Raw genomic sequence first — 25234 nt, 5'->3', positions numbered from 1 at the left:
TTAATTTTAATAAATAAAAAATAATTTTGTATGTATTTATATGTTTTATATTTATTTATTTTAAAATAAAAGATTATACTTATTATTTTTAAAATATTTTATATTAAAATGTATTTATGAATGTATATACTAATATTTATATTTGTAGTAATACAAATGGGACGTGGCGCTCATATGTTGAGTGTGGAAGTTTATTTGCTTACGTGTCGTCACTAAAAATTTTTAGAATTATATTTATAAATTATAAATTATTATTTACTTTAGTTTGTTATTTTCAAATTTTAAATTATTTGTTTAGATTGTTTTACTTAGATTGTTATTTTTTAAATTTTAGATTGTTTTACTTAGGTTGTTATTTTTTAAATTTTAACACTATTTTATAAAATTTGTTGATTTTTTTTTAAAAAAATTGCAGCTACATACGTCATTTATATATATTTACGTTGATTTAGAATTTTAAAAATTATTAATATATTTATTTACTTTATCTGGATTATTTTACTTGGGTTGTTATTTTTTAAAATTTTAAATTATTTTATTTAGATTGTTATTTTTTAACTTTTAGATGGTTTTACTTAAGTTATTATTTTTTTAATTTTAAATTATTTTACTTAGGTTGTTATTTTTTAAATTTTAACATTATTTTTTAAAAATTTGTTGATTCTTTTTAATACTGTTTTTTAAAATGTTGTTGATTTTTTTTTTAAATTACAGCTACATACGTCCTTTTTCAATTGAGATGGTCTGACTTGATGAAGACGTGAGTTTTCTACTAATATTTTTTATATTATTTAAATTTATATTATTTATATTTTAAATTTGTTTGTTTATTCTCATTTAATTGTTCTTTGATTTTTGTTTATCAATTATAGGAAGGAAAAATACACACTTCAGTTAAGAGAGCTCTTGTGCCTTAATTCATGAATTTGCTAAGAGAAAGAATATCTTACCAAATAAGATATTTTGGTGTTGGACTTAACTAGGGTAACTTCAAGACTACACATCATGAGTATGTAGTTAATTTAAGCCAACGTACCGATGTGCAGAGACTTCCAGAATCATCAAGTATCCCATGATATGGATTTAATTTTGTCAGTTTTGACACTCTCAATACTCCTGAGTACGATTACACCTATTTAGTTAGTAAGTTTATTGTTTTAGAAAAAGTATAATTTATTTGTAAATTTATTTATTTTGTTGATAATTTTGGCTGTATTTTTTTCTTAACAAACTTATTGACAATAATTTTTTTTTATTTTAATTTATTTTAGATGTTATTGAATATCTTGTTAGAATTGAGAATGAAAGTATCTTTGAAAAGAATGACAAATCTACTAAGTACACTATTATTAAATTAGAGATTGATGATTAATCATATATTTACTTTTATAAATCTAAAAATTTTGATATTTTCATATTTTAAAATTGTTATTTTAACTTATTTTATTATAAATAATTTTATTAATATTATTAATATGTAACAAATGTATCTTAACTAACATTAAGCTTACTTATTAAATATTCATACTTATTAAGCTTTTTTTTGTGCACACACTAAAAAATAGCAGAGAGTTAGAAAGAGGATAATTACGATACAGCAGAATGGAAAAATACACCTACACTTTTACTCAACCTAATTGATAAGATCTTTTTCTTCATCGTTGAGGTTCAAATATCTGATAATCCACATTTTTCACCTTCTTATAAAGTTAAGAAGATGACTGATAATATGAACTTCATAAATAAATTCAAAAAAGCTCACCCTATTCAAATTATGAGTACAGTTATAAGTGTACTTTCTATTAAAAATCAATTTATTTTTCTTTCTTGGTCATTAGTAGTATCTAATTTATAAATAATAATTAATTAATAACTAATTATAATTTTAGGATATTGACTATACCGGTGGTTTGCTTCCAACTTCAAAGGCATCCTCAATCATTGAAGGAGAGGAAGTAAAAGGTGCTAAGGTATTTGTTAAAAAATAAATTTTTTATTTGTTTGTTTTCTCAAAGTTAGATCTTAATTTTATTCAAAAAAATATTATTGAGATAAAATCAATGGTAAGAAGGAAGTCTTTAATTTAACTTAGTATTTTGTACAGAATTTGTTGCTTGAATTCTCTAATGAAATTGCAGACGATGATGAATCCGAAGTGTTGAAAAATGCTATTACACCAGCCAAGCAACTATCCTCAGAGTCGAAAGATTTGGAGATGGAAGGAGATACCTCAACTTGCAAGAAGATCAAGATTGAGAATGAAAATTGAGAATTTGGATGCACATGTTTTGGAATCCTTTTTAGAGTCTATCTAATAGAATAATATCAAATATATGTTTGTTGTTTTGGTGAAAACATTATCTTTTTTTGAGTTGTTATTTCTCTTTTAGTTCTTTTCAATTTTTATGTTTAGAATTTAGAATTTTTTTAGATATAAATTGAAGTTATTTAATTATTATTTATGATTTTATTTTCAATTCGATTCACACCATTGATATTTTGTTAATTTATGATTTAGTATTTAATGTCATAAAGTTATAAATTTTTCGTATGAATTATTGTTGATACAATTAAGTTAGTTATTAATTTTTAATGTGTATTTATTTTAAAAAAATCTAATTCTAATTTTTAATTAAAGTATTATGTTTAAAATTTTAAATTTAAATTCAAATATACTTTTTTTTATTTTTAAGTAAGCAATTGGCTTTGAGAATATTTTTTAAAAATTTATATAATCTATAAGCAAATATGTTAATTACAAAAGATTATATTAAAGTAAATAAAATTAACAATTTTATTAAAATGTGAGATTATTTATACTATTTAAAAAAAATTAATTTGACAATCCTCTATACTTAATTTTGTTTCTAATATTGTTCCGACAAAATTGAATTAATTTAGTATTTTGAAAAAATTTAAATATTTTTTTTTAAATTTACGTAATTTATAAGGTTATTAATTTTTAGATTATATTTAATTTTATTTATTTTTATCGACAAATAATAAGATTGATACTATTTATAATAAAACTAAAAACCAAGGAATGCAACTTGGACATTATTAGCTTATGGAATACTATATGAGAGGAAAAAAGCTTTGAAAAATAAGGTATTTTATTATGTCTTTTTTTTAATATCAAGATTACATTCTCTTATTCTTATTATTTTTATTTTTATTAATAATATTAATAGTTTTATTTTGGAATTACTTATTAAATACTTCATAAAACCATCATGTGCTTTTGCTAGGATTAAACATGACTGATGACGAATTGAAAAATCTCTGCATTATTGAGATTGAGAAGATAATCAACAGCAATGCGAGATTTTTAAGAGATTATCAATCAATGTCATATCCTGAGATGTCTGATGTTCACCTTTTTCAGAATAAGCTAATAGAGGAGGAGTTAGCATATGACACAAATGAGTTGACTCATACAAACTTATATATGGAACAAAAGATGACTCATGAGCAAAAGTTAGTATTCAATGAGATACTCAATGCTGTTATTATAGACTATGGTGGTTTTTACTTTGTTTATGGGCATGGTGGGTGTGGTAAGACATTTATTTGGAATGGACTTTCTTCTGCTATTCAGTCTAGAGGAAAGATTGTTTTAAATGTCGCATCCACTGGGATTGCATCTTTACCCCTACTTGGTGGCAGAATGGCTCATTCTAGATTTTCAATACCCATTACAATTACTGATGAATCTACTTGCACCATCAAGCATGGCAGTTTGAAGGCTGAGATGCTCATTCAAAGTAGCTTAATAATTTGGGATGAAACTCCAATGCTCAATAAAATGTGCTTTGAAGCACTTAATCGGACGCTCAGGGATCTTATATCAGTTACCGATCAACATAAGATACATCAATCATTTGATGGTAAGATTATTATTCTAGGAGGTGATTTTAGACAGATACTTCCGGTGATTTCAAAAGGGAGTAGACACAATATATTGTCATCAGCTATTAACTCATCCCATCTGTGGTCGTTTTGTAAGGTTCTGAAACTGCATATGAACATGAGGCTTCTAATGTCTTCTTCGGATCAAGATGAAGGTGAAATGAAAAGATTTGATAATTGGATACTTGATGTTGGAAATGGAAATATTGGTTCTGTTGTTGGTGATGAATCAGAAGTTGAAATTCCAGATGATCTATTGATTACAACTACTAATGATCCTCTCTCTCATTTAGTAGACTTTGCATATCCAAATTTGTTGCAAAATATGTCAGATTACAGGTTTTTCCAGAGTAGGGCAATTCTTGCACTCACGCTTGAGAGTGTCGAGAAGGTAAACGATTTCGTCTTGACAATCTTTCCAAGGATGGAAAAGGACTATTTGAGTTCTGACACAACATGTCAAGTTGATGAGAATGAAGATGTACAACAAGAGTGGTTCACACCAGAGTTCCTAAATGACATCAAATGTTCGGAACTACCCAATCACAAGTTGACTTTGAAGTCAGGAGTCGCTGTAATGCTACTGTGAAACATAGACCAGACTTTAGGTTTATGCAACGGGATAAGATTAATAGTTAATGAAATTGGCAGCAACGTAATTGGAGTAACAGTAGTGACCGGTAGAAATATTGGAGATAGAGTGTACATTCCAAGAATGAACTTGGTCCCTTCATATTCAAGATTGTCATTTAAGTTCCAACGGAGATAATTTTCATTAACAGTATGCTTTGCAATGACCATTAACAAGAGTCAGGGTCGATCATTATCATATGTTGGACTTTACTTGCCAAAATCAGTGTTCATCCATGGATAACTTTATGTTGCTTTGTCAACAGTTAAGAATGGCAGTGGCCTCAGAATTTTAATTCTAAATAAAGACGACAATCCAAAGTCATCAACAACAAATGTCGTGTTTAAAGAAGTTTTTAATAATATTTAGGTAAGAATAATATTATTTTCATTTTAATAGCATGTTATGATTTACACAAGTGTACAAATATTTACTATAGATATAACTAATTTATCTATAACTCTGTTTTCAGATTTGAGATAAAATGTGTAACAGGGAGCACAACATCATATGCCAATTGCTTTTCTAATGAAGTTAGTAAGATACTAGGTTGTGGATAAATTTTTATTAGCCTTTTGATATAAAGTTTAGTGTAAAATTGACGTGCTATTATTATAGTTATATATGTTCTTATTTTTTCATGTCTCTCTCCTTATGGTTCAAGAATATTACAGACTTCAACCTCTTCCATTTGTATTTTACTTTGAATAAAGATAAAATAGCATATTCAGTACGTTTATTATATAATGACGATGATAGTGTTATACTAAACTCAAAAAATTTATGATTGTAAAATATTATTTTCGATTTAACATGTCAAATTTAAATATAAGCCCGTGCATTACACGAATTTAATACTAGTATATTCTATATTTATAAAGTCTATCAATACTCCTATTTCATAACATCCTTTAATTTTCATTTACTTATTGATTTTTTTACCAATTCTTAAAAGTTTCTTTTTTAATTTAAAATTTATCTCTCACTTTCTCATATCTTATCATATTTATACTCTATACTATACATAATGGAAATATTAAAAAATTAGTGTCTGATTTTTTAAAAAAATCTTTTATTATATATAATTCATAAAAGAATTATTTCTAATATTTAAGCCAAAATATTTTAATTAAATTATAAACTACTTATTATATGCGGTGGATTGGAGGCGGATTTCTCTGGCGGGGGACTTGGATATGCGGTGGCTTGCGATGAAAATTTTGATGAGAGCCATAAGGGAGTCTGGTGCTGTCAGGTGGAAGGGAAGGAAGAAATGTTGGCCTCCCCATATGGGACATCGCCGTGGAAGGGGGGTGGGCTTGAAGAGCAGTGTAATGTTCTGGAAGGGGAGGACCTTGTGGCGGGTAGTGGCTTAAATGCCTCTTTGGAGATTGTAGATGTTCCAAAGGAGTTACATACCGATGGTACGGGGGCAGCTTTGCAGAGTATGCGAGATGCCACTAGGGGTTTTGGAAGCGACGCTGAATCAGAAACGTCCGCGAACAGATGGGCAGCAGACATGCAAGAAAATCGGGAAGCATGGAACCTCGCAGTAAAATCTGGAGCAGTGTAGTATGATGAGAAGGATGATATTATGGTAATCCTACAAGCACAGAACGAGGAAATTGCAAAGAAGAAAAAACAGGCTAAGCAGAAGGAGAAAGCACGAAGAAGTCGGCCAAAAAATAAAAAAAAAGGTGTGTATAAAGGCGTTAAAATGATTTTTAGCTCATGGAATATTAGGGGGTTGGCGGGAGTTGGTAAACTGAGCATGGTAAAAAACTTTCGGAGGAAGTTTAAATTGCATATGTTAGGCTTGATAGAGACTAAAAAAGGGATCATAACTAACTTTGATATAGTGCAACTGTGGGGGTAATGGTGCAGTTAAGTGGGAGTTTGTTGGGTCGATTGGTGCTTCAGGTGGCATGTTATTGATGTGGGATGAAACGATTTTTCAGATGAACAACTGTTATAAAGGAGTTAGATGACTGTGTGTGGAGGGTGTGTTACTAAAAAATAATTTTTCCTGTGCTTTCTGCCTGGTTTATGGTCCGCATGATAGGGAGGAAAAGCTTGTTACATGGGAAGAGCTGAACTTTCTATCTGGGCTATGTCAAGTCCCTTTTTGTTACATGGGGGACTTTAACGAGATAACTCATGTGGAAGAACGGAAGGGAGCTACTTCTTTGACGGTGACTGCAACAGAGTTTAGATCATGGATTCAGGATATGGAGCTAGTAGACTTGGCACTCACAGATCGCTTATTCACTTGGTTCAGAGGGCAATCATGCAGTCGTATTGATAGGGTTCTGGTTAGCTTGGAGTGGTTAGAAGAGTTTCCGGAGACGAGGTTGCGAGGAGGAACTAGAGGGTTATCTGACCATTGTCCAATGATTATAGAGGTCACACGGATTAGAGGGGGCCAAGACCTTTTCGGAGTTTGGACTCATGGTTTACTCATGATGGGTTCTTGAGGATGGTAAAGGAGGAATGGAGGAGTTTAGGAGATGGGCAGTTCACGGACAAGTTAAAGGCTTTGACGACTCCGCTGAGCAGATGGCATAGAAAGAATTTTGGGGATATGGACACAAGGATTACACAGTGTGAGGAAGAAATACAGAAAGTAGATGACATGGTGAGCACCGGAGTGGCAGATGGGACGGTGGAAGCAAGACGAAAGGTGCTGGTAAGCTACTGTAAGAAATGGTACATCAGAAAGGAGCTACATTGGAAGCAGATGTCAAGATCTCGGCATGCAAAGGAGATGGATCAAAACACTCGTTATTTCCACAATTTAGCCTCAGCTCGGAGAAGGTCCAATCGGATTGATGCCTTAATGGTTAATGGGAGATTGGTGAGGAATCAAGCCAGGATCAAGATTGCTATACGAGACTTCTATAAGGAGCTGTACCACCAAGAGGCATCGCCTAATATTGGATTTAGGGATGGGCTGGTAAAGCAAGTTAATGAGGAAGAGGCAGCTGTGTTAGAGTTGATGCCAACAGCTGACGAAATAAAGGATGCAGTGTGGGACTGTGAGTCAACAAAGGCACCAGGCAGCGATGGGTATAATATGAATTTTATAAAGAAGTGCTGGGGGAATTGGGAAGGGAGTTCACTGGAGCGGTGATTCGGATTCTTCTAGTCAGCAAAGCTACCTAGCGACTCGAATGTCACTTGGGTGGCACTGGCGCCGAAGTTTACTGGTGCCAGAGAAATAAAGGATCTTCGACCAATTAGTATGGTGGGCTGTGTTTATAAGGTCATATCTAAGGTGTTGGTTCGGAGGATGCGAAAGGTAATGCCAGGTTTGGTAGGGGAGACGCAAAGCGCTTTCGTTAAGGGCAGGAAAATACATGATGGGGCTCTAATCGCCTGTGAAACTGTGCACTGGCTGAAGTCACGGAAAAAGAGCTCGGCGATAATAAAGCTGGATTTCCAAAAGGCCTATGATATGGTCAAGTGGAGCTTCGTGGATATTGTATTGCAGAAGATAGGTTTCGGCCAGAGATGGAGAGGGTGGATCAAGGAGTGTGTCTGCTCTGCATCTATGTCGGTACTGATCAACGGAACACCTTCGCAGCCTTTCAAAATGGAAAGGGGTTTGAGACAAGGGGATCCTCTGTCCCCCTTTCTGTTTGTATTAGTTGTTGATGTTCTCCATAGGATGATTGGGGAGGCAGTAAGGAATGGGCGTATCTCTCCGCTACTAGTTGGAAGGGATAACATTGAGTTGTCACACTTGCAGTTTGCGGATGATACTATACTCTTCTGCCCGATTGAAGAGGAGACAATTAGGAATTATAAGCAGCTGCTTCGATGCTTTGAACTGATGTCCGGCTTGAGCATCAATTTTGATAAGTCCAGCTTCATTCCGGTCAACTGTGATAGGTCGTGGGTCCGTCGAATATGTCTTTTATTGGGTTGTAAGGAGGCGTCACTACCAATCAGATATCTGGGCATTCCCTTGGGAGCGAATCCAAGGCAGGTTAAGACCTGGAAACCAGTAATTGACAAAGTGGAAGACAAGCTTAGTTTGTGGAAAGCAAAGGCTCTCAACAAAGCGGGCAAGTTGGTCCTCATCAAGTCTGTCCTTAATAGCCTGCCTATTTATTATCTTAGCTTATATAAGATGCCGAAGACAGTGACAGAGAAGTTGATCTCCCTTCAACGATGATTCTTGTGGAGTACAGAGGATGGGAGGCATGGGTTACCGCTCGTGAAATGGGAAGTAGTAATGGCTCCCAAGAAGGCAGGTGGATTGGGAGTTGGTGATGCAATTATTCGAAATATAGCATTATTTTTTAAGTGGTGGTGGAGGTTCTCAAAAGAAGACTGTCATCTATGGAAGAAAGTGGTTTGCTCCTGTAATAACATGGATACTGCGGGGCTGCTGGAAGGCCAGCCTGTACCCACAAGGGGGTCCTTAGAAGGATATATGTCAGTTACAAATAAGCAAGCCGCAGGTGCGAGATAAGATGATCAGAGGGTTGTCTATGGACCTTGGGAATGGCAGAACAATCCGATTCTGGGAGGATAGATGGCTACCTAATGGAGTGTTGAAAGATTTGTCTCCTAGGCTCTTCTCGGTTTCAAACCTTAACAGATCTGTGATAGGGGATTGTGGATTTTGGGATGGGTTAGAGTGGATTTGGAGTTTTCAGTGGAGGAGAGAGTTGTTCCAGTGGGAGTTGGATTTAGTAAACCAACTTCATGAGATATTACTATCAGTCAAGCTCACAACTGAGAGAGAGGATAGAGTGGTATGGAAATTTGATAAAACAGGTGTTTATACAACTAACTCCTTTATGCAGGTGCTACAGATGGAAGTTCTACCGGAGGAAATCACGAGCTATAGCTTCACTAGTGCTGTTTGGAAAGGGTTTGTCCCTCCGAGGATTGAGCTTCTTTCTTGGTTTGTGTTGGTCGGCAGGGTGAATACTAAGGATAGACTCTGTAGATTACGGGTTATTGATCCGGATGACAATATGTGTGTGTTATGCTGTAAGTCTGTGGAAACTGCTCTTCATTTGTTTCTTGGGTGTGACATCACTTGGCAAGTGTGGTGTGCTTGGTTGCTTGCCCTTGGAAGGAGTTGGAGCTTTCCAGGTACACTAAGGCATCACTTTAAAAGCTGGACAAATTCTTCAGTAAGAAAGGTGGACAGAAGGAGGTGGTTCGTTGGGTTCTTTGTTGTTATCTGGACAATTTGGCTAGAAAGGAATGGCAGGCTCTTTCGACCTTGAGTGTGGTAGAAATTATCAACAAATCATTTACTTTTGCAGAGGAGTGGATTGGTGGTGAGCCATTTAGTTGTTGATGGCTATGCCGAAGATGACTGGGGTGGGTTGTTTCTTTGAATTTCTTATTGTTTGTAGACACTTTCTTTGCTCCACCCTGTTGTGTTGAGCTCCCTTTATTTCAAAAAAAAAAAAAAAAACTACTTATTATTTTAATTAATTTAATTTTTGTATTTTGTATACATATGTAATAAATAAAAAAACTGAAGCTATCCTATAAAGCAAAGATAAAATGAAAGAAAGGATTTCCTCGTAACCATGGACCTCCTATTATCCATCTCGGTCTAATGAATTCGATTGTTGTTCATTTTAATCACTCTCGTGATCAACCATTTATCATCTTGGCGGTGAAAAGAGGAAAAGACACACTATCTAAAAAACCACACAATCGGTGGAAGATTAGAGAAGTTGACACTTGACAAACAAATAATTTCCTAATGAAAAGGTTCCCAAACGTGGCAAGAACTGATAAGCATGATAAGAGAATAACACTCTCAAATGCATTCATATTATAAGCACACGCAAAGCGAAACATGGAATATCTAAAGTTTCCTAATCGTGCAGACATGTAATGTTATTAAGGAAGTACTAAATGGTAATTAGCAACATTAATTAACAACCCGTAGGCGTTGACCATTTCTTTGCCTCCAAAAGACTCATAACGGTAAGTAACTAACTTCCCCTCTTTTTTCTCCTTCCACTTCCCAAAATCTGAAACGCACCAAGTCAGAAAAAAATTGAAAAAAAAAAAAGAAATTGAACTTTGGACCGACGACTCCTTTCACCGCCGATGCGCCGCCATGGACCGCCGGAGGAAATCGCCAATAATGGATTTGGACGTTGAGGACGACGACGACCGATTCTTTGATCCGTCCGACCGCCTTTCCTGCGCTGTTCCTCTCGACTTCGTTTCCGCTTCCGAGGACGACGACGGCGATTTCGACGATGCAAGAATCTCCTTCTCCTCAGCGGTTTCCTCTGTTCCCGCCTTCAGAAACAGAGCATCAAGCATGCGAACTCCTCCGAGGCTTTCCGTTTCTACCAGCGACTCCTTCGCCGATTATGGAATATGGATGGGTTCTCCCGATTCAATTAGCGAGCGGCGGAAGCGGTTGCTTCTCGGAATGGGACTCGACGAAAACATGGAGTTCTTGAAGCTACAGAGCACGAAGCTTGGCCATGGAGTTTCCAGGAGGTTTGAGAAAGGCAACAATCAATATCGTGTGCCGATTTCACCGGAGAGGACGACATTGGATCACGGCGGCAGCGGCGGCGGCAAGGGTGGTGATAGAGGTATTAGAATCCGTACTACTACCGGTTCTTCTGGTTCCTCTGTTTTAGCAGAGCAAAAAACAGAGCAATCCTCTGTTTCCGTTGTTTTCGTTCGGTCACGGTCCGAAGGCGATATTGCATCGTTTTCAATGGAGAATAAAAGAAAAGAGGAGATGATTGGGAACGTCTCGAAGCAGCGCCTCACGAGGACTGCGACCGAGATACCTGTGCCACGCGGCAATGTTATTACTCATGCTAGGGCGGTGGTGAAAGATGCCAAGGAGGCAGAGGATCCGGAGGCGCACGACCAGAAAGTTTCTGCACCCGAGGTGAATTCGGATGTAGCTCCTTTCTTCTTGATCAAGAATTTGGACACGGGGAACGAATTTATCGTGAATGAATGTGGTGAAAATGGCGCGTGGAATAGGTTGAGTGACTTGCAGACAGGAAGGAAGCTAACCATGGAAGAGTTCGAGAAAACTGTGGGCCACTCAAGGGTGGTTAATAAGCTAATGAGGCGAGCGAAATTGGAAAACAATGAAGAATACTCGGGGGCTCTCGACTCGAGCCCTTCGATGTCTAGGAGCATGAGGATGAGCATAAGCATGAGCAAGAGCAAGAGCAGGAGAGGATCATTCTTAAGGAACATAAAAGGGGTAGCCAGCGGGATCATTCGCGAAAGAGAAAGAGATTGTCCTGCGCACCTTCACCAGGAAGTGGTTTGGGAAGCAAAACCAACCATGAGTAGATGGGTTCGGGTGAAGCAGAGTGGTAAGTCTTACAAGGAGTTTTCTGCTCTGCATTTGTGCCAAGAGTTTCAAGCTCATGAGGGACTAATTTGGAAAATTAAGTTTAATTTAGATGGGAGGTTTTTGGCGAGTGCTGGCGAGGACAAGGTGGTTCATGTTTGGGAAGTCATTGAGCGTGACTGTATGGGATTCTCTAATTCTAATTCGGTGTCTGAAGAAGGAAGCGTTATGATTGCGTCGGCGCCGCTGTCTAGTGAGAAGAAGAAGCGCTTGTTTGGAAGCAAGAGGGATAAAGTTCCGGAATACGTTCATATGTCCGAAACTGTTTTCACCCTTTTGGAGGAACCGTATTGCTCCTTTCACGGTCATTTGGATGAAGTTTTGGATTTGGCATGGTCTAAGTCTGAGGTAAGACTATCTTCTTTCAAATAAACAATAAAACAAGCATTCAAGTTAGGTGTATAGTTTACTTTTGTAATTTTAATCTACATAATACTACTAGCATGTTGTTTGATTAGTTCGTTTAGATTATATTTTGTTTGATTTGTAATTTGTTTAGTTATAAGTCAGTCTTGGTTTGTATCGTTTTGTTTTGAATACTACTAGCATTTTAGTGTACATATTTTTTCTCCATTATGGATTTTCATTTTTTATTGCAGCTTCTTCTGTCATCGTCAATGGATAAAACAGTGAGGTTATGGGACCTGGAAACTAAGAGTTGCTTGAAGGTGTTTCCTCATAATGACTACGGTAAGATATTTCAACTTTGGTACGTAATTTCAATGTTGATTGTTGACCTCTCCTAAGATAATTTACAGCCTATGATTTTGGTTAATTTAATTCTTTTCTTCCTTTGATGTGTGATTGCATGTTGCAGTAACGTGCATACAGTTCAATCCTATAGACGAGGATTATTTCATAAGTGGCTGCCTCGACGGGAAGGTTAGAATATGGGACATACAGGAACGTCATGTCGTGGATTGGACTGATATCCATGAAATGGTTACCGCAATTGCATACACACCTGATGGTCAAGTAGGTATTCTTCCTTTTTTTTTTAATAATTGTTTCAAAGTCTCGGCCAAAAAGGGGAGAGATATTTTAAGTTACAGCCTCATATTTTTACCTAGTTGTACTTAGCTTTTCAAAACTAATGCTAACTCAACACCCAATACCAAGACTCTAGTCTCCAATAATCACCTAGCTTATATGGTTACAACACCTTATCTCTTCCATATTGTCATCAAGACAAAATGTTATTAGAATGAACAATTCACAATTCTATATATGATTTGTTATTGTAGGGTGTTTTAGTGGGCACAATGAAAGGGAGTTGTCGTACCTATAGTGTTGCAGGTAGTACACCAAGTCTTTCCTTCTTTTCTCAAATGAATTATATTTTGATGTAACCAGAATGGTTTCTTGTTATCTAATTTGGGTAACTTAATCTCTTTGAAATAAGCTGCTAATTTCCATATCTATTTGCTGAATTAGATTGCAAATTAAGTCAAACAGGCACGGTGGAGATTCGACGCAAGAAGAAATCTCATCTCAGAAAAGTCACGGGTTTTCAGGTAATTGCCTCAGTTTCCATGCCATTCCAAGTTGCTTGGTGTAAGAAAGAATAAATCACCATTTCAACTCTCAAACATTAATGTGAGTTTTCTGACAAAGACCCTTTAAAAATTCATAACTACCCCGTGGTTTTGAAATATATTAACACTTTATTTCAGTTTTTGAGTTGGTTAACAAAATAATCCTCATTTTGGGAAACTTTATTAAGTGAAACCAATCTTTTGAATAGAGTGTAATAATTATTCATCTTTAAAAGAACTATTACGTTGACACACACATTTTTTAATAATCAAAATGGTAGTTTATTCGTGTAAGTAAAGAAAATTTACTGGGTATGTATCTTTATAGTTTGCCCCAGGAAATCCATCACAAGTACTTGTTACTTCAGCGGATGCCAGGGCAAGAATTGTTGAAGGTTCAGAGGTTGTTCAGAAGTTTAAGGGTAAGCATTACTTCATATATTTTCCCTAGTGTACATACGTGTGTTTGTGAGGGAGTAATATACGAGGGTTATGTTAAGTGTATACTAAAATCAGTCATCAAATCAGTAATCAGTATAAAATATATGTTAAAATACAAATACACATTGAAAATAAATTAAACCACACATGTATTTATACACAAATACATTGGTGGTTGATTTTAGTGACTGATTTTAGTATACAAATAACATTTCTCAATATCTCAATATTATATAAATGGGATTCAATTGCATGTTTTTTATAGGAGTAAATTGTTGTTTTAGTCCTTAATATTTGGACTAAATCATCATTTTATTTTTATTATTTAAAATGTTGTATTTTTATACCAAATATTTTATTTTGATTTTTTGGTTAAAATTAATTTTCTTTAAAGTATCATTTTTTTATTATAATTTTTTTTAAGATAACAACAAAAATTATAATTATAGGCGTTGTTATAGTGAGTTGAGAACGAAAATAATAGAATAATAAAAGAAAAAAAGTACTTACGGAAGAAAAAAAATTAATTTTGACTAATAAATTGAAATAGTACCAAATAAAATGTTTAGAATAAAAATAAGACATTTTAAAGGTTATATAAGAAATTAGCATTTAACCAACGTTGGGTATTTTATCCTTTTTACCTTTATAGTACTGAATAATTTTAAGCGAATTTCAAAAGTAATTTCTATTCATCTTATCATGGTCCTTTGATAGGTAATGTAATTTGATAGTGTTGAATTGGTTTACAGGTTTTAAAAATGCAGACAGCCAAATCGCAGCTTCATTCAGTGCAAATGGAAAATTCATCATAAGTGCAAGTGATGATTCACAAGTGTTTATATGGAAGAACGAAGAGCAGAAAAGTGGAGGCACCGGAAAAGGTAGAAACATAGTGGTTACAAGGGCTCATGAGAACTTCCAATGCAAAGATGTTTTAATTGCAGTAGCATGGCCTTGCATGATCAGGGGTGATCCTCCACCAGTGAAATTGCAGACTTCGAAACGGATTTCGAAACGTTTTTCGGTGTCCTCGTCTAATAATGTAGTAGATGATACTACTAACGCTAGAAGATTCCTCCTTCCACCACTTCCCAAGAAGAAAAACAAGCAAGCAGCAGTAGATAGTGCTTCGAATTCTTCGGTCGAAGACCATGCCGCACTTTCGCATTCAGATTCTAGAAGAATGTTGCGGCATTTTTCAAAGAAGACTAATGGTCTTCACGTTACTCATGAAGAAGATGATAATCCTGAAGCCATCTCACGATCGAATTCAGGGATTAGCGATTCGTTTAGTTCGAGTTCAAGTTCGTCCTCAGCTATATATGGTTTTTCTTCAGCTTCATTTGGGTCATCATCTTTTTCTGAAGGTAGCCATGATTCCTCTGTAATTTATCCTTCGGCGTGGGGGTCGGTGATCGTGACAGCTGGAATTGGAGGCGAAATCCGTTGTTATCAGAATTTCGGGCTACCTCGCAAGATGAGCCGGATTTGAAGCAATACAATTATGGCTCTTTATGGTAATGCCAAGCATAGTTGTTCCTTTGATGGCGAAGCTTCTGTAGTTACCTTAGGTTTTTTTTTTTTTTTTTTTTTTTTTTGAAAGAAAGAGCTCAACACAAAAAGGTGGATTATACAAAATGATAAAACAAAGAATCAAAATCTTAGCTACAGAAGACGGAATTCTCCGTAGAAAGGTAACCTTTAATTTACTAACAAAAATTGTAACGAATTGCATACCGAAACGAAGCATATACTCGTTCTGATGATGACGGGTTTCTAATGGCTATGGAAAGGGCTAATGGAAGTTCTAATTGCAAGAATTATGGGAATCAGAATCTTCATTGTGAGATTGGAATATATTGTAGCAGTTTTGATACATGTATACTTCTGTTTGACAAGGACTTGATGATGTTGTTGTATAGTTAGTTATAGAACAGTTACAAAAGAAACTGAAAGATTAGCATATTACATTGAGCATTTTGATTTTCTCTGTCATTTTTTTAATTTGTAGCCTCAAATAGCATTATTATTGTTACATGATGTATTATGGAATATCTTGTATAAGTAAGCCACATAAAAGTGATTTATTAGTCAAAAGTTTGTTGGAAAAAGATGAATTTGCCAAAGATATATATAACTTTCAGTGTTTGCTATGCCAGCGTTAGATAAAATTTTGTGTGGTTTTTGATAAATCACTCTCATTTATACGGGAGAATATTTGGGCACTATTTTTAAGAGTAAATTTCTGTATAGTTCTTAAGATTTATGAAATTATCTAATTTGATCTTTGAAGTTTCAGTTTGACTATAATAATGGTCTCTTAGATTGAGTTTTGATCATCATAGTGATCTCTGAACATTTTTCAGGTAATGACTCAATTGTTTCAGTGTTGATATGGTTATCGTGTGCCACGCTGGAATTTGCCAAAACGATACCGTTTGGGTTTGGCGCCTATTAGGGAGCAAAATGACGTCGTCTGGTGGTAAACATAGGCTCAAAAACGGTTTGTATTCAAACACAATCACTCATCCGTCTTCATTACTTCTACTCCTCTTCTTCCTCTTCTACTTTTCTTCATCAATGACGCCACTCTAGGTTTAGGATTCTGGAGATTTTTTTTTTTTTGCGACAACCTCACTTATATCAAAAGATTAAATTTGATCATCTGTGTGAATTTCGCCATTATCATTTACAATGAAGGTATTTTTTTTTAAATTACTGCAATAAGGTGATGATTCTTTGTTATAATCATGATTTGGACTATGCTCATTCTCAAGAAGTTGTTGGCCAGTGCGTTTCCTCCTCCTCCCAAATCATCGACCCATTTGTTGGCGCTGAAGGTAGTGTTGGCCATGTGGAAGCTCGACACCTGATCGGTGTCCAATCAGAGATAGTAATCACCGCGAAACTGACCTGGATATGGAGAATTGCCGATTTAGGATAGAATTAGAAAGGACAAAGAGGAATGGAATGTCTCACTCTCATGGAGATTTGGAAGTAGAAACAATAAATCAATGAAAAAGAGAAAGAGAGAGTGTGTAGCGTAGTGCTGAGAGTTTTTATTAATTATGATGAATGTGACAGTGACAGAGTGAGAAGCACCAGAAGTTACCATTCAGAAGCTTTGGGAGGGAGTACAAAGGGTTAGAGTTAATAGAGAGGTAGGAACCAAATTGGATCCAAATTGCAATCTGAACAGCTAAGTTAGTCATTGCAGGTGCCAATATAGCATTGTAGTCACATTAGTACTGAAAAAGCTGAGTTATCATAAAAAAGATGTTCAGGAACTATTATGGTGCTCAACTATAGTGAAATTGAAACCTCCAAAATCAAATTGAGTAATACCGTGAATTTCTAAAACCGTCATGGGAATTCATTCCCATTTTTAATGAAGAAAAAAGAAAATTAATTAAATTAGTAACTGTTGTTATTTTGTAAGAAGTGGTGTTTTACTGTTGTTAATGATGTCTTTACTCTTACTATAATAAGGATTTTATCATAGTTAATAATATTGAGATTGGTAGAAAATTGTATGTAATTATTTTTTGTAAAGTTGCTAGTTAAAAATAGTAAATAATAATTTAGTCAAATTTATCAAATCATTTAACGAATTTTATTTATCAATTTCATATAAAGACAAATTACATATAATTTTTCATATATTGAGATTATAATTTTTTTTTCAAAAGATGTTATATTAGTGAATATAAGAAGAATATAAGTAAATAATTCTTTGAAAAAATTAATCATCAGTCTTGGCCGTCTGATTAATTTAACGAATATAATGCAATATGTTTTCCTTTTTTGAAATTAGATGTTGGAGTGTATTACTCCTAAATTTGTGTCCCCACTTTGTCCAACAAATATGTAATATGCAACCAAAAAATGAAAATAAAGAAGAAAAAAAAAAAGATGTTGCCTGAAAAAAAGGCTATGAATAATATAATATAAGTTTAGTTTTTATAAAAATGTTTTTTTTTTTTTGTTGACTTTTGTTCTTGTGTTGATAAGACTAGTGATGTATAACTCATCAACTCATTTCAAACAAAGGTAAGAAGAAGTCACCAAAAAAAAACAAAGGTAAGAAGAACTTCTGTTACTTAGCTAGACAAGGAATATTATGGTAAATAAAGTAGTATTTAGAAGAGAGACTGAGACTAAGACTATCTTCAGTAAGAAATTTATTCCAGTTTCTATTTATGGTTCACTTATTATAAAAAATAACTCCACATCAATTTTTGCGTCATAAACAGTAAATAAGAATTCAAAATATCTCTCTTCTTCATTAGGAGGAACTAATTTTAATCCATGTTATGGTCTCATTTAATTAATAATTTAAAGTAATTAAAATTAATATAATTACTATTTTTTTACAATAATATTATTTAAATTTATAAATCCAAAAATAATTTATTATTAAAAAATATTAATATTAATTTATTAATAATAACGACTAGTTTTTAACGATTAATTTTGCAATGGCTAATTTTGTAATATGATTAGTATTTTTAAATTTTATAAATAAAAATAAATAATTCAAACAAAAATTATTTTATAATGTGAAAACGTTTAAATTTATTTTTTTATGTAAACAAATTTAATTAATTATAATTTAATATAAAAATATACATAATATTCAATAATAATTTAATATAAATTATTAATTAAATAAAAATATAATTATTTAAATAATATTAATTATGATTTAATATAATTATAATTTAATATAATTATTTATTTTAAAGTGACAAGTTATCATTTGCAATCACAAGTCTCTCTGAGAAGGAACTCTTCTTCCTCGATCCATGAGCAGGTACGCTACTCTCTTTCTCTCCAACAGTTGCGACTCCATTGTGTCAGAAAAAGAGGAAATGGAACCTTAAAAAATTGATGCATTGGAGATGCTCTAAGAGACTAAGACGGAAAGACAAAGACTGAGAGCTTGAGATTGAAAGATAGAAATTGAAATAAGTCTTAGTATTGTATTTGGTGTAAAGTGTATAGAATTGAGTTATGTCTCAATATCCCGTTTAGTTTGAGATAAAAGTAGAGATTAAAATGTGTGAAGTTACTAAAATATCCCTAAGTATAATTAAACATCAAAATAAAATCATAACCGCCTCCTATTTTAATTTTCAGCCAGCAACCCCCTTTCTCCTCTACCCTCAAGCGCTTGAGAAGAAAGCAGAACCCTCTCGTCAACCCCCGCCACCGGCAGCACTGCCAAGGCCAGCATAGAAGATGATCCCCTGGAGCAAAGTGCGCCACAGTGTCTCCAACGCTTCTCAATCATGCCGGTAGGTACTCCCGTGGACGGTGTTTTTTGGTGCCGTTCGCGGCCTCTGCATCTGCCTCGCCAGCACCTCCGTCATGCCTTATCCACTTTGCTCTTTCCCTCAGAGTTATGCCTCTTTTATCCTCTCTTTCTCTCTCAACTATCGCCGTTCTAGTCAGGTAGGTATAGAATCTTTTTAAGTTTTTCTTATTTGTTAGTTAATTTTTCTAAATTTAACCTGGATAACTTGATATAGTATTTGTTTAAAATTTGTTTAAAATTTTTTACTAGAGTCTTATCTGTTTGAAATTCTATAAAAAGATATAAAGAAATTTTCAACATGTTGCTAATCAATTCATGAAAAGACAACAAATTAGAGGGATTAAGACAAGGAAAAAAAATTAGCATGAAGAAGGAAATGGTGGGGTGTCAGAGTTGGAGTTAAACTCCAAAATAGTCTCTGAGATTGACGTCGTGCACTAAAATCGTCTCTGAGAATCTAATTGCACCAATTATGTCTCTGAGATTGATAAAAGTGCACCATGTTAATTCCTGACCCATTTTTCATTAACGACGTGATGATATGGCTTGATGATGTGGGCTGTTAGTGGCATTTGTCACTTCATAGTTTGGCCATGTGTAAAAATATAATGATGTGGTGACCAGTGACACGTGGCATGCTGATGTGGATGGTTGTACCACGTATCATAATGCTATTTGGCCACGTGTCTGTTTGTGCCACGTGTTGCAACAGTATTCGTCCACGTGTCACCCATTATGTCATCATTGTAGATGCACCAAATTAGTCCCTCACTTTGTATTAAGTGACTCATTTTAGTCCCTGAAATTGAATGTTGTGCATCAAACTAGTCATTTCACCAGTTTTCTCATTTTTTTAATTTAAAATTCTCAATATCTTGGATGCACTAATTTCAATTCTATTTTTTCATATATTGTTTAAATACAAGTGCTTTCATAAAAATTTTTAAGATTTTAGTTTTAATTATATAATTTTTTCTATAATAATTTAATATTGGTAAATTTTATAATATAGAAGTATGTTATTATAAAAAAAAGAATTATATGATTGATTAAACACAATTTTTCATAAAAAGACATGTGTTTTTACTAAGAAATCGATAATTAAAATAATATTTTTTTTGTTTTTATGAAATACACGTTTTCATTGTGTGTAAATGGGCTAAACTGAAAGCACTTCAAGCGCTCTCACTATCATCTCCGACCTCTTTAGACTGGAGAGGTGGGAGATGGTAGTGAAGGCGCTTGAAATGACTTCACTTTAAGTCCAAGACGGTGGTTAAGAGTATCCGCAAAAAAAATATTTTATAAAAATACTTGTATTTGAATAACATGTGAAAAAATAGAATTGAAATTAATGCATTCAAATATATTGAGAATTTTGAATTTATAGAAAAAAAAAAAGAGAAACAACTAGTGAAGAAATTAGTTTGGTGTACGACATTCAATTTCAGAGACTAAAATGAGTCAGTTAATGTAAAGTGATAAACTAATTTGGTGCATCTACAATGATGACATAATAGACGACACGTGGACGAATACTGTTGCGACACGTGGCACAAACGGACACGTGGCCAAATAGCATTGTGACACATGATACAACCATTCACATTAGCATGCCACGTGTCACTGGTCACTACATCATCATACTTTTACACGTGGCCAAACCATGAAGTGATACGTGTCACTAACAGCCCATGTTATTAAGTTATGTCATCATTGTAGATAATATGAATTAGGGACTAACATAATACACTTTTGTCAATTTTAGAGATGTAATTGATGCAATTAGAATCTCAAAGACAATTTTAATACATAACGTCAATCTCAATGACTATTTTAGAGTTTAACTAGTCAGAGTTGGGGCGAAGGATAATAGAATTTGAGAAGAATATATAATGCTTCTAAATATTAAGGGCAAAACACCATAATAAGCCAACATCACTTCAAATTTACCTATATCAGCCAAAATGAAAATCGATTTAGCAATGAGCCAAATCGTATTTTAATGTAATTCGAACCAGGTTAGTTCGAACTGCATTTAGCAATAAATCGAACCAGGGCAGTTCGAATTACCAAGAAAGACTTGAAGGTAAATCGAACCAAGCAAGTTCGAATTATAGGTAAGTTAGGTCTTCAAGTAATTCGAACCACCCTGGTTCGAATTACACTTATGATGGGTTCTTAGTAATTCGAACCACCCTGGTTCGAATTATTAGTGATTGGGCTATATAAGGAGTTCGAATCAGCCTCATTCGAACCATTCTCACCTTTCCCTACCCCACCAAATCTCAGAGAAAACGACACAGATTCTCTCCGACAAAGACCTGAACGGAATACTCTGCTGATGGGGGACGATCCGGCACGGTTATATCGCTTGGACGGAGTCGCCCATATAGCTAGGGTCATCAACGAGAAGGTTAGTACGGAAATAACTTTGTGCTACCGGTACATGTGAGTTAGTGGTTTTGCATGCGGGTTAGATGGTGGTTTAGTTGGTGGTTTATGTTAGTGGTTTATGTTAGTGGTTTCTGTTAGTGGTTTATGTTAGTGGTTTATGTTGGTGGTTTATCTTAGTGGTTTATGTATGTGGTTTATGTAAGTGGTTTACGTTAACGGTTTATGTTAGTGGTTTATGTTAGTGGTTTATGTTAGCGGTTTAGTTGTGGTTGTTTTATGTTAGATCTTTCATGTAAGTGGTTTATGCTGGTTTCTTATGTTAGTTGTTTATGCAAGTGGTTCTCGTTCTTGGATTTTTAAGCGGTCATATTTAGTACGATTTTTTGGTTTATCAATTATCGTGTTGATTATGTTTGTCACTGGTAATTAAGTTGGTTCTAATAATGCGGTTCATTTCTTCCGCAGCCTCAGCGATGCATCAGGAGCATGCGGCAACAGCAGGGCATGCTCCTCGATGACAGATACGTTCCGTACCTGCAGATGGCAGGTCTTTACCATCTTGCAAGGCTGAACGATAGATGGTTCCGGTTGGACGAGGCCCTTGTCAGTGCGTTCGTTGAGCGATGGCGTCCGGAGACGCACACGTTTCATATGCCGTTCGGAGAGTGCACGATCACACTCCAGGACGTGGCATACCAGCTGGGTTTGCCAGTGGACGGGTGTTACATCAGCGGCTGCCTATCAGAGTTCCAGATATACATCCAGGGTGGCCGTCCAGCCTGGGTTTGGTTCGAGGAGTTGCTTGGAGTGGTACCTCCTCCTAGCCAGGTTCAGAAGTATGCGGTCAACTGCAGCTGGTTTCAGGAGACTTTTGGTGAGTGCCCGGAGGGAGCTGATGAGGATACTGTGCATCGATATGCCCGTGCGTACATCATGATGTTGTTGGGCACGCAGCTGTTTGCGGACAAGTCCGGCAACCGCATTCACATCAGATGGCTTCCGTTTGTAGCTAGGCTGGAGGAGATGGGGACCTACAGCTGGGGTTCTACAGCACTGGCATGGTTGTACCGGTGCATGTGCCGAGTGGCGAACAGAAATGTTATCAAGCTAGCGGGCCCACTTCAGCTACTTCAGTCATGGATTTTCTGGTGATTTCCTCGGTTTAGGCCTGCAGGGTTTGAGACGTTCAGCTGGCCATTGGCCTCGAGGTACTGTACTAAGCCTTGTCTATTTCAATTTACTATACATAACTACGTGTTCATTTATAATGTATTGGATACCCTAAGCACACATTTAAGTAGCGGTAAGACATGTGCCTGGATGAGCGGTGGAAACGTCCAGAAAAGTCTGTGGAAAAAAGCTTGAGACTCGTCAACTTGTCCACTAACTCGAACGGGGCTCGTCCGTAGGATTGCAACAGTACCGGGAATCGTCAACTGGACTCCCAAAACCCACCTGGGGAGCTCGTTGTATGACTCATCCCAGTCACCGTATACGAGGGCAATAGCCTTCTGCTTCGCCATCCAGACCCTCCTGTAAGTCGGCCTAAACCCGAAGTGTGCTGCCGTGGCATTTAGGAGCACCTTGATGCTGACGGATGCATCAGCCCTAACCATTGGCATAATGAACGCCGAAATCACATGATAATCCAAGCTCGTGTGGTCACTCGAGATGGAGGTCGCAAGACAAGTGTGAGGTCCATTGTACCGTTTGACCTCCCAAATGCCCTTGCGCTGCCGCAGACTCAGTCGAATCAACCATGTGCACCTATTCCCAAACTCAGAACACTTGCCCACATAAAGGCGATGATCAGACTCCACAACCTTGTACTGTACCCCTCGCCGGATGCTGTAAGTCTTCACACTTAACAGGGCCTCATCTTTATCCTGAAATTGCTGACCAACCTGGAACTCTGTCAAACCAGCAGTCCCTTCAGCATCTCTAGCTCCGAATCCAACAGAGTACCCTGAAACACCCTCTTGCCTCATGGCATCCAGGTCCAAAGAGGAAAAATGTGGTAGATACTGCTGTGTGCCAGAACTAGAACCACCGACCGCCAATGCAGGCTCAGTCGCTCCAACCTCGTCGCCGCTGTCATCCTCAATCATATCCGGCTCGACGTCGTCCTCCTCTACATCACCCAACACTCCGTCTCCGACGCCAACCGGTGGAACTCCTTGTAAAGCGTTCGGCAGAATATCAACTGATCCTACCACGTCGCCTACTCCATCATTGAGATCAACAGCAAAAGACGAGGAGGCGACTGGTTAGACCGCTGGCTCGTACACAGGGACGGACGAAGAAGCAACGGCAGGCCTGGAACTGGAACCGGCTGCCGCGGCTTCAGTGGTGGTATTCCGGTTCGAACCCCCTGAGCTGGATACCACATCAACCAGCTTTGCCAACAACTCTGGTGTCCTCACCTCGGGAAACTGCCTCCGACATAGAAACATGACTTGCAGGTCCTCATCACTACCAATCGTGAAACAATCATACTTCACGGTATCTTGCAAGACCGTGATTGGAATGCGATAGAAAAACTTCTTAACTCGCTTCGCACCTTCCAGACCAAGTTTCATCAGCACAGATCTAACAAGGTCATCATAGCTCGTCGTTGGTTTCACGACAATACAGAGAGGATCCTTATCTGTAAACTTCACACCGGAGCGAGTTTTCCTCTTAATGGATCCTCTGTGGTGAACCAAAACCACAAAACTCTCCTCACTAGCCATCTTACACCCTCTAATAAGAGCAACTCACGTTTACAACCATATATATACTGCTCTGTCTACCACTAAATCGAACCAGACTGGTTCGAATTACTTGATGCAGCGTCTCTCCCTATAATTCGAACCAGCTTGGTTCGAATTATATGTTACAGTTTCTTCCTCTGTAATTCGAACCAGCTTGATTCGATTTACTTGAACCAACTTCTCTCCATGTAATTCGAACTGGCTTGGTTTGAATTATTAATGAATGGAGTTTGAACCATGCTGGTTCGAATTATATAAATATAGGGTTTGGCTCATTGCTGAAACGAATTTCACTTTGGCTCATTTAGGTAATTAGCAACTTCCCTTGGTTTATTCTAGTTTTTTGCCCAAATATTAACAACTTGTAATTCTAAACCGGTATGATCGTTATTAGACTGATAATGGTGACAATTTGATAATCTTGCGTTACCAACCTATGGTTTGTTTATATTATTAGATTATTTAATAGGAATAATATTATTTTAAAAAAATAATAACTATATTTATTTTAAATATTTTAATTAATTAATTACGTAAAATTACAATAAAAATTAAATTTAATTTTTTTATTAAAAAATATATTTTAAATTTTTATTTATTATTTATGATATAAAAATTAATGTAAAATTATTTTTTTTGTTTTTTTTATGATAAGTGAATTATAAATAAAGATTAGAATGAGATTTTTATTAAAGATAGTCTTAAATACCCCTGCCGCTGGCTGGCAGTGGCTTTACCGTACAATCCGTTGTGTCTCCAAACTCGCAGAAAAAGACGGTAAGCAGTCACTCTCATATCACGGTTCTCATCCTTATTTCCTTCTCTCTCTTTCTTCTTTTGACTTTCAGAGACAATTCACTTTATTCT

The 25234-nt window shown here is 35.7% G+C and overlaps 3 protein-coding genes across 3 annotated transcripts; all 3 read left to right on the top strand.

Annotated features, from left to right (window-relative positions):
• The first annotated feature begins 3256 nt into the window (after positions 1-3256).
• Positions 3257-6113, top strand: LOC148575005 (uncharacterized). The gene is made up of 2 exons (XM_088506010.1): positions 3257-4483; positions 5709-6113. The coding sequence occupies exons 1-2, from the start codon at positions 3257-3259 to the stop codon at positions 6111-6113; spliced, it is 1632 nt and encodes a 543-aa protein (XP_088362136.1).
• Positions 6114-7016: 903 nt separating this feature from the next.
• LOC107627520 (uncharacterized) lies at positions 7017-7670 on the top strand. Its single transcript, XM_016330349.1, has one exon. It carries the CDS (start codon positions 7017-7019, stop codon positions 7668-7670), a length of 654 nt encoding a protein of 217 aa, XP_016185835.1.
• A 2889-nt stretch (positions 7671-10559) lies between these two features.
• Positions 10560-16011, top strand: LOC107627519 (uncharacterized). Its single transcript, XM_016330348.3, has 7 exons — positions 10560-12269; positions 12521-12611; positions 12739-12896; positions 13166-13217; positions 13356-13435; positions 13785-13878; positions 14650-16011. Exons 1-7 carry the CDS (start codon positions 10641-10643, stop codon positions 15390-15392), a joined length of 2847 nt encoding a protein of 948 aa, XP_016185834.1. The 5' UTR covers positions 10560-10640; the 3' UTR covers positions 15393-16011.
• Positions 16012-25234: the final 9223 nt, after the last annotated feature.

The sequence above is a fragment of the Arachis ipaensis genome, chromosome B2, assembly GCF_059453495.1.
Source record: "Arachis ipaensis isolate K30076 ecotype BB chromosome B2, ASM5945349v1, whole genome shotgun sequence".
Lineage (NCBI taxonomy): Eukaryota > Viridiplantae > Streptophyta > Magnoliopsida > Fabales > Fabaceae > Arachis > Arachis ipaensis.
This window is presented reverse-complemented; position numbering and strand designations above follow the sequence as displayed.

Bases quoted from the DNA above. Each gene is read 5' to 3' on its own strand.
- LOC148575005 (XM_088506010.1), top strand. From the start codon at position 3,257: ATGACTGATGACGAATTGAAAAATCTCTGCATTATTGAGATTGAGAAG. The intron at 4,484-5,708 runs GTAATGCTACTG...GGTGGATTGGAG, and splicing joins CTTTGAAGTCAGGAGTCGCT to GCGGATTTCTCTGGCGGGGG.
- LOC107627520 (XM_016330349.1), top strand. From the start codon at position 7,017: ATGGTAAAGGAGGAATGGAGGAGTTTAGGAGATGGGCAGTTCACGGAC.
- LOC107627519 (XM_016330348.3), top strand. From the start codon at position 10,641: ATGGACCGCCGGAGGAAATCGCCAATAATGGATTTGGACGTTGAGGAC. The intron at 12,270-12,520 runs GTAAGACTATCT...TTTTTATTGCAG, and splicing joins TGGCATGGTCTAAGTCTGAG to CTTCTTCTGTCATCGTCAAT. The intron at 12,897-13,165 runs GTAGGTATTCTT...TTGTTATTGTAG, and splicing joins CATACACACCTGATGGTCAA to GGTGTTTTAGTGGGCACAAT.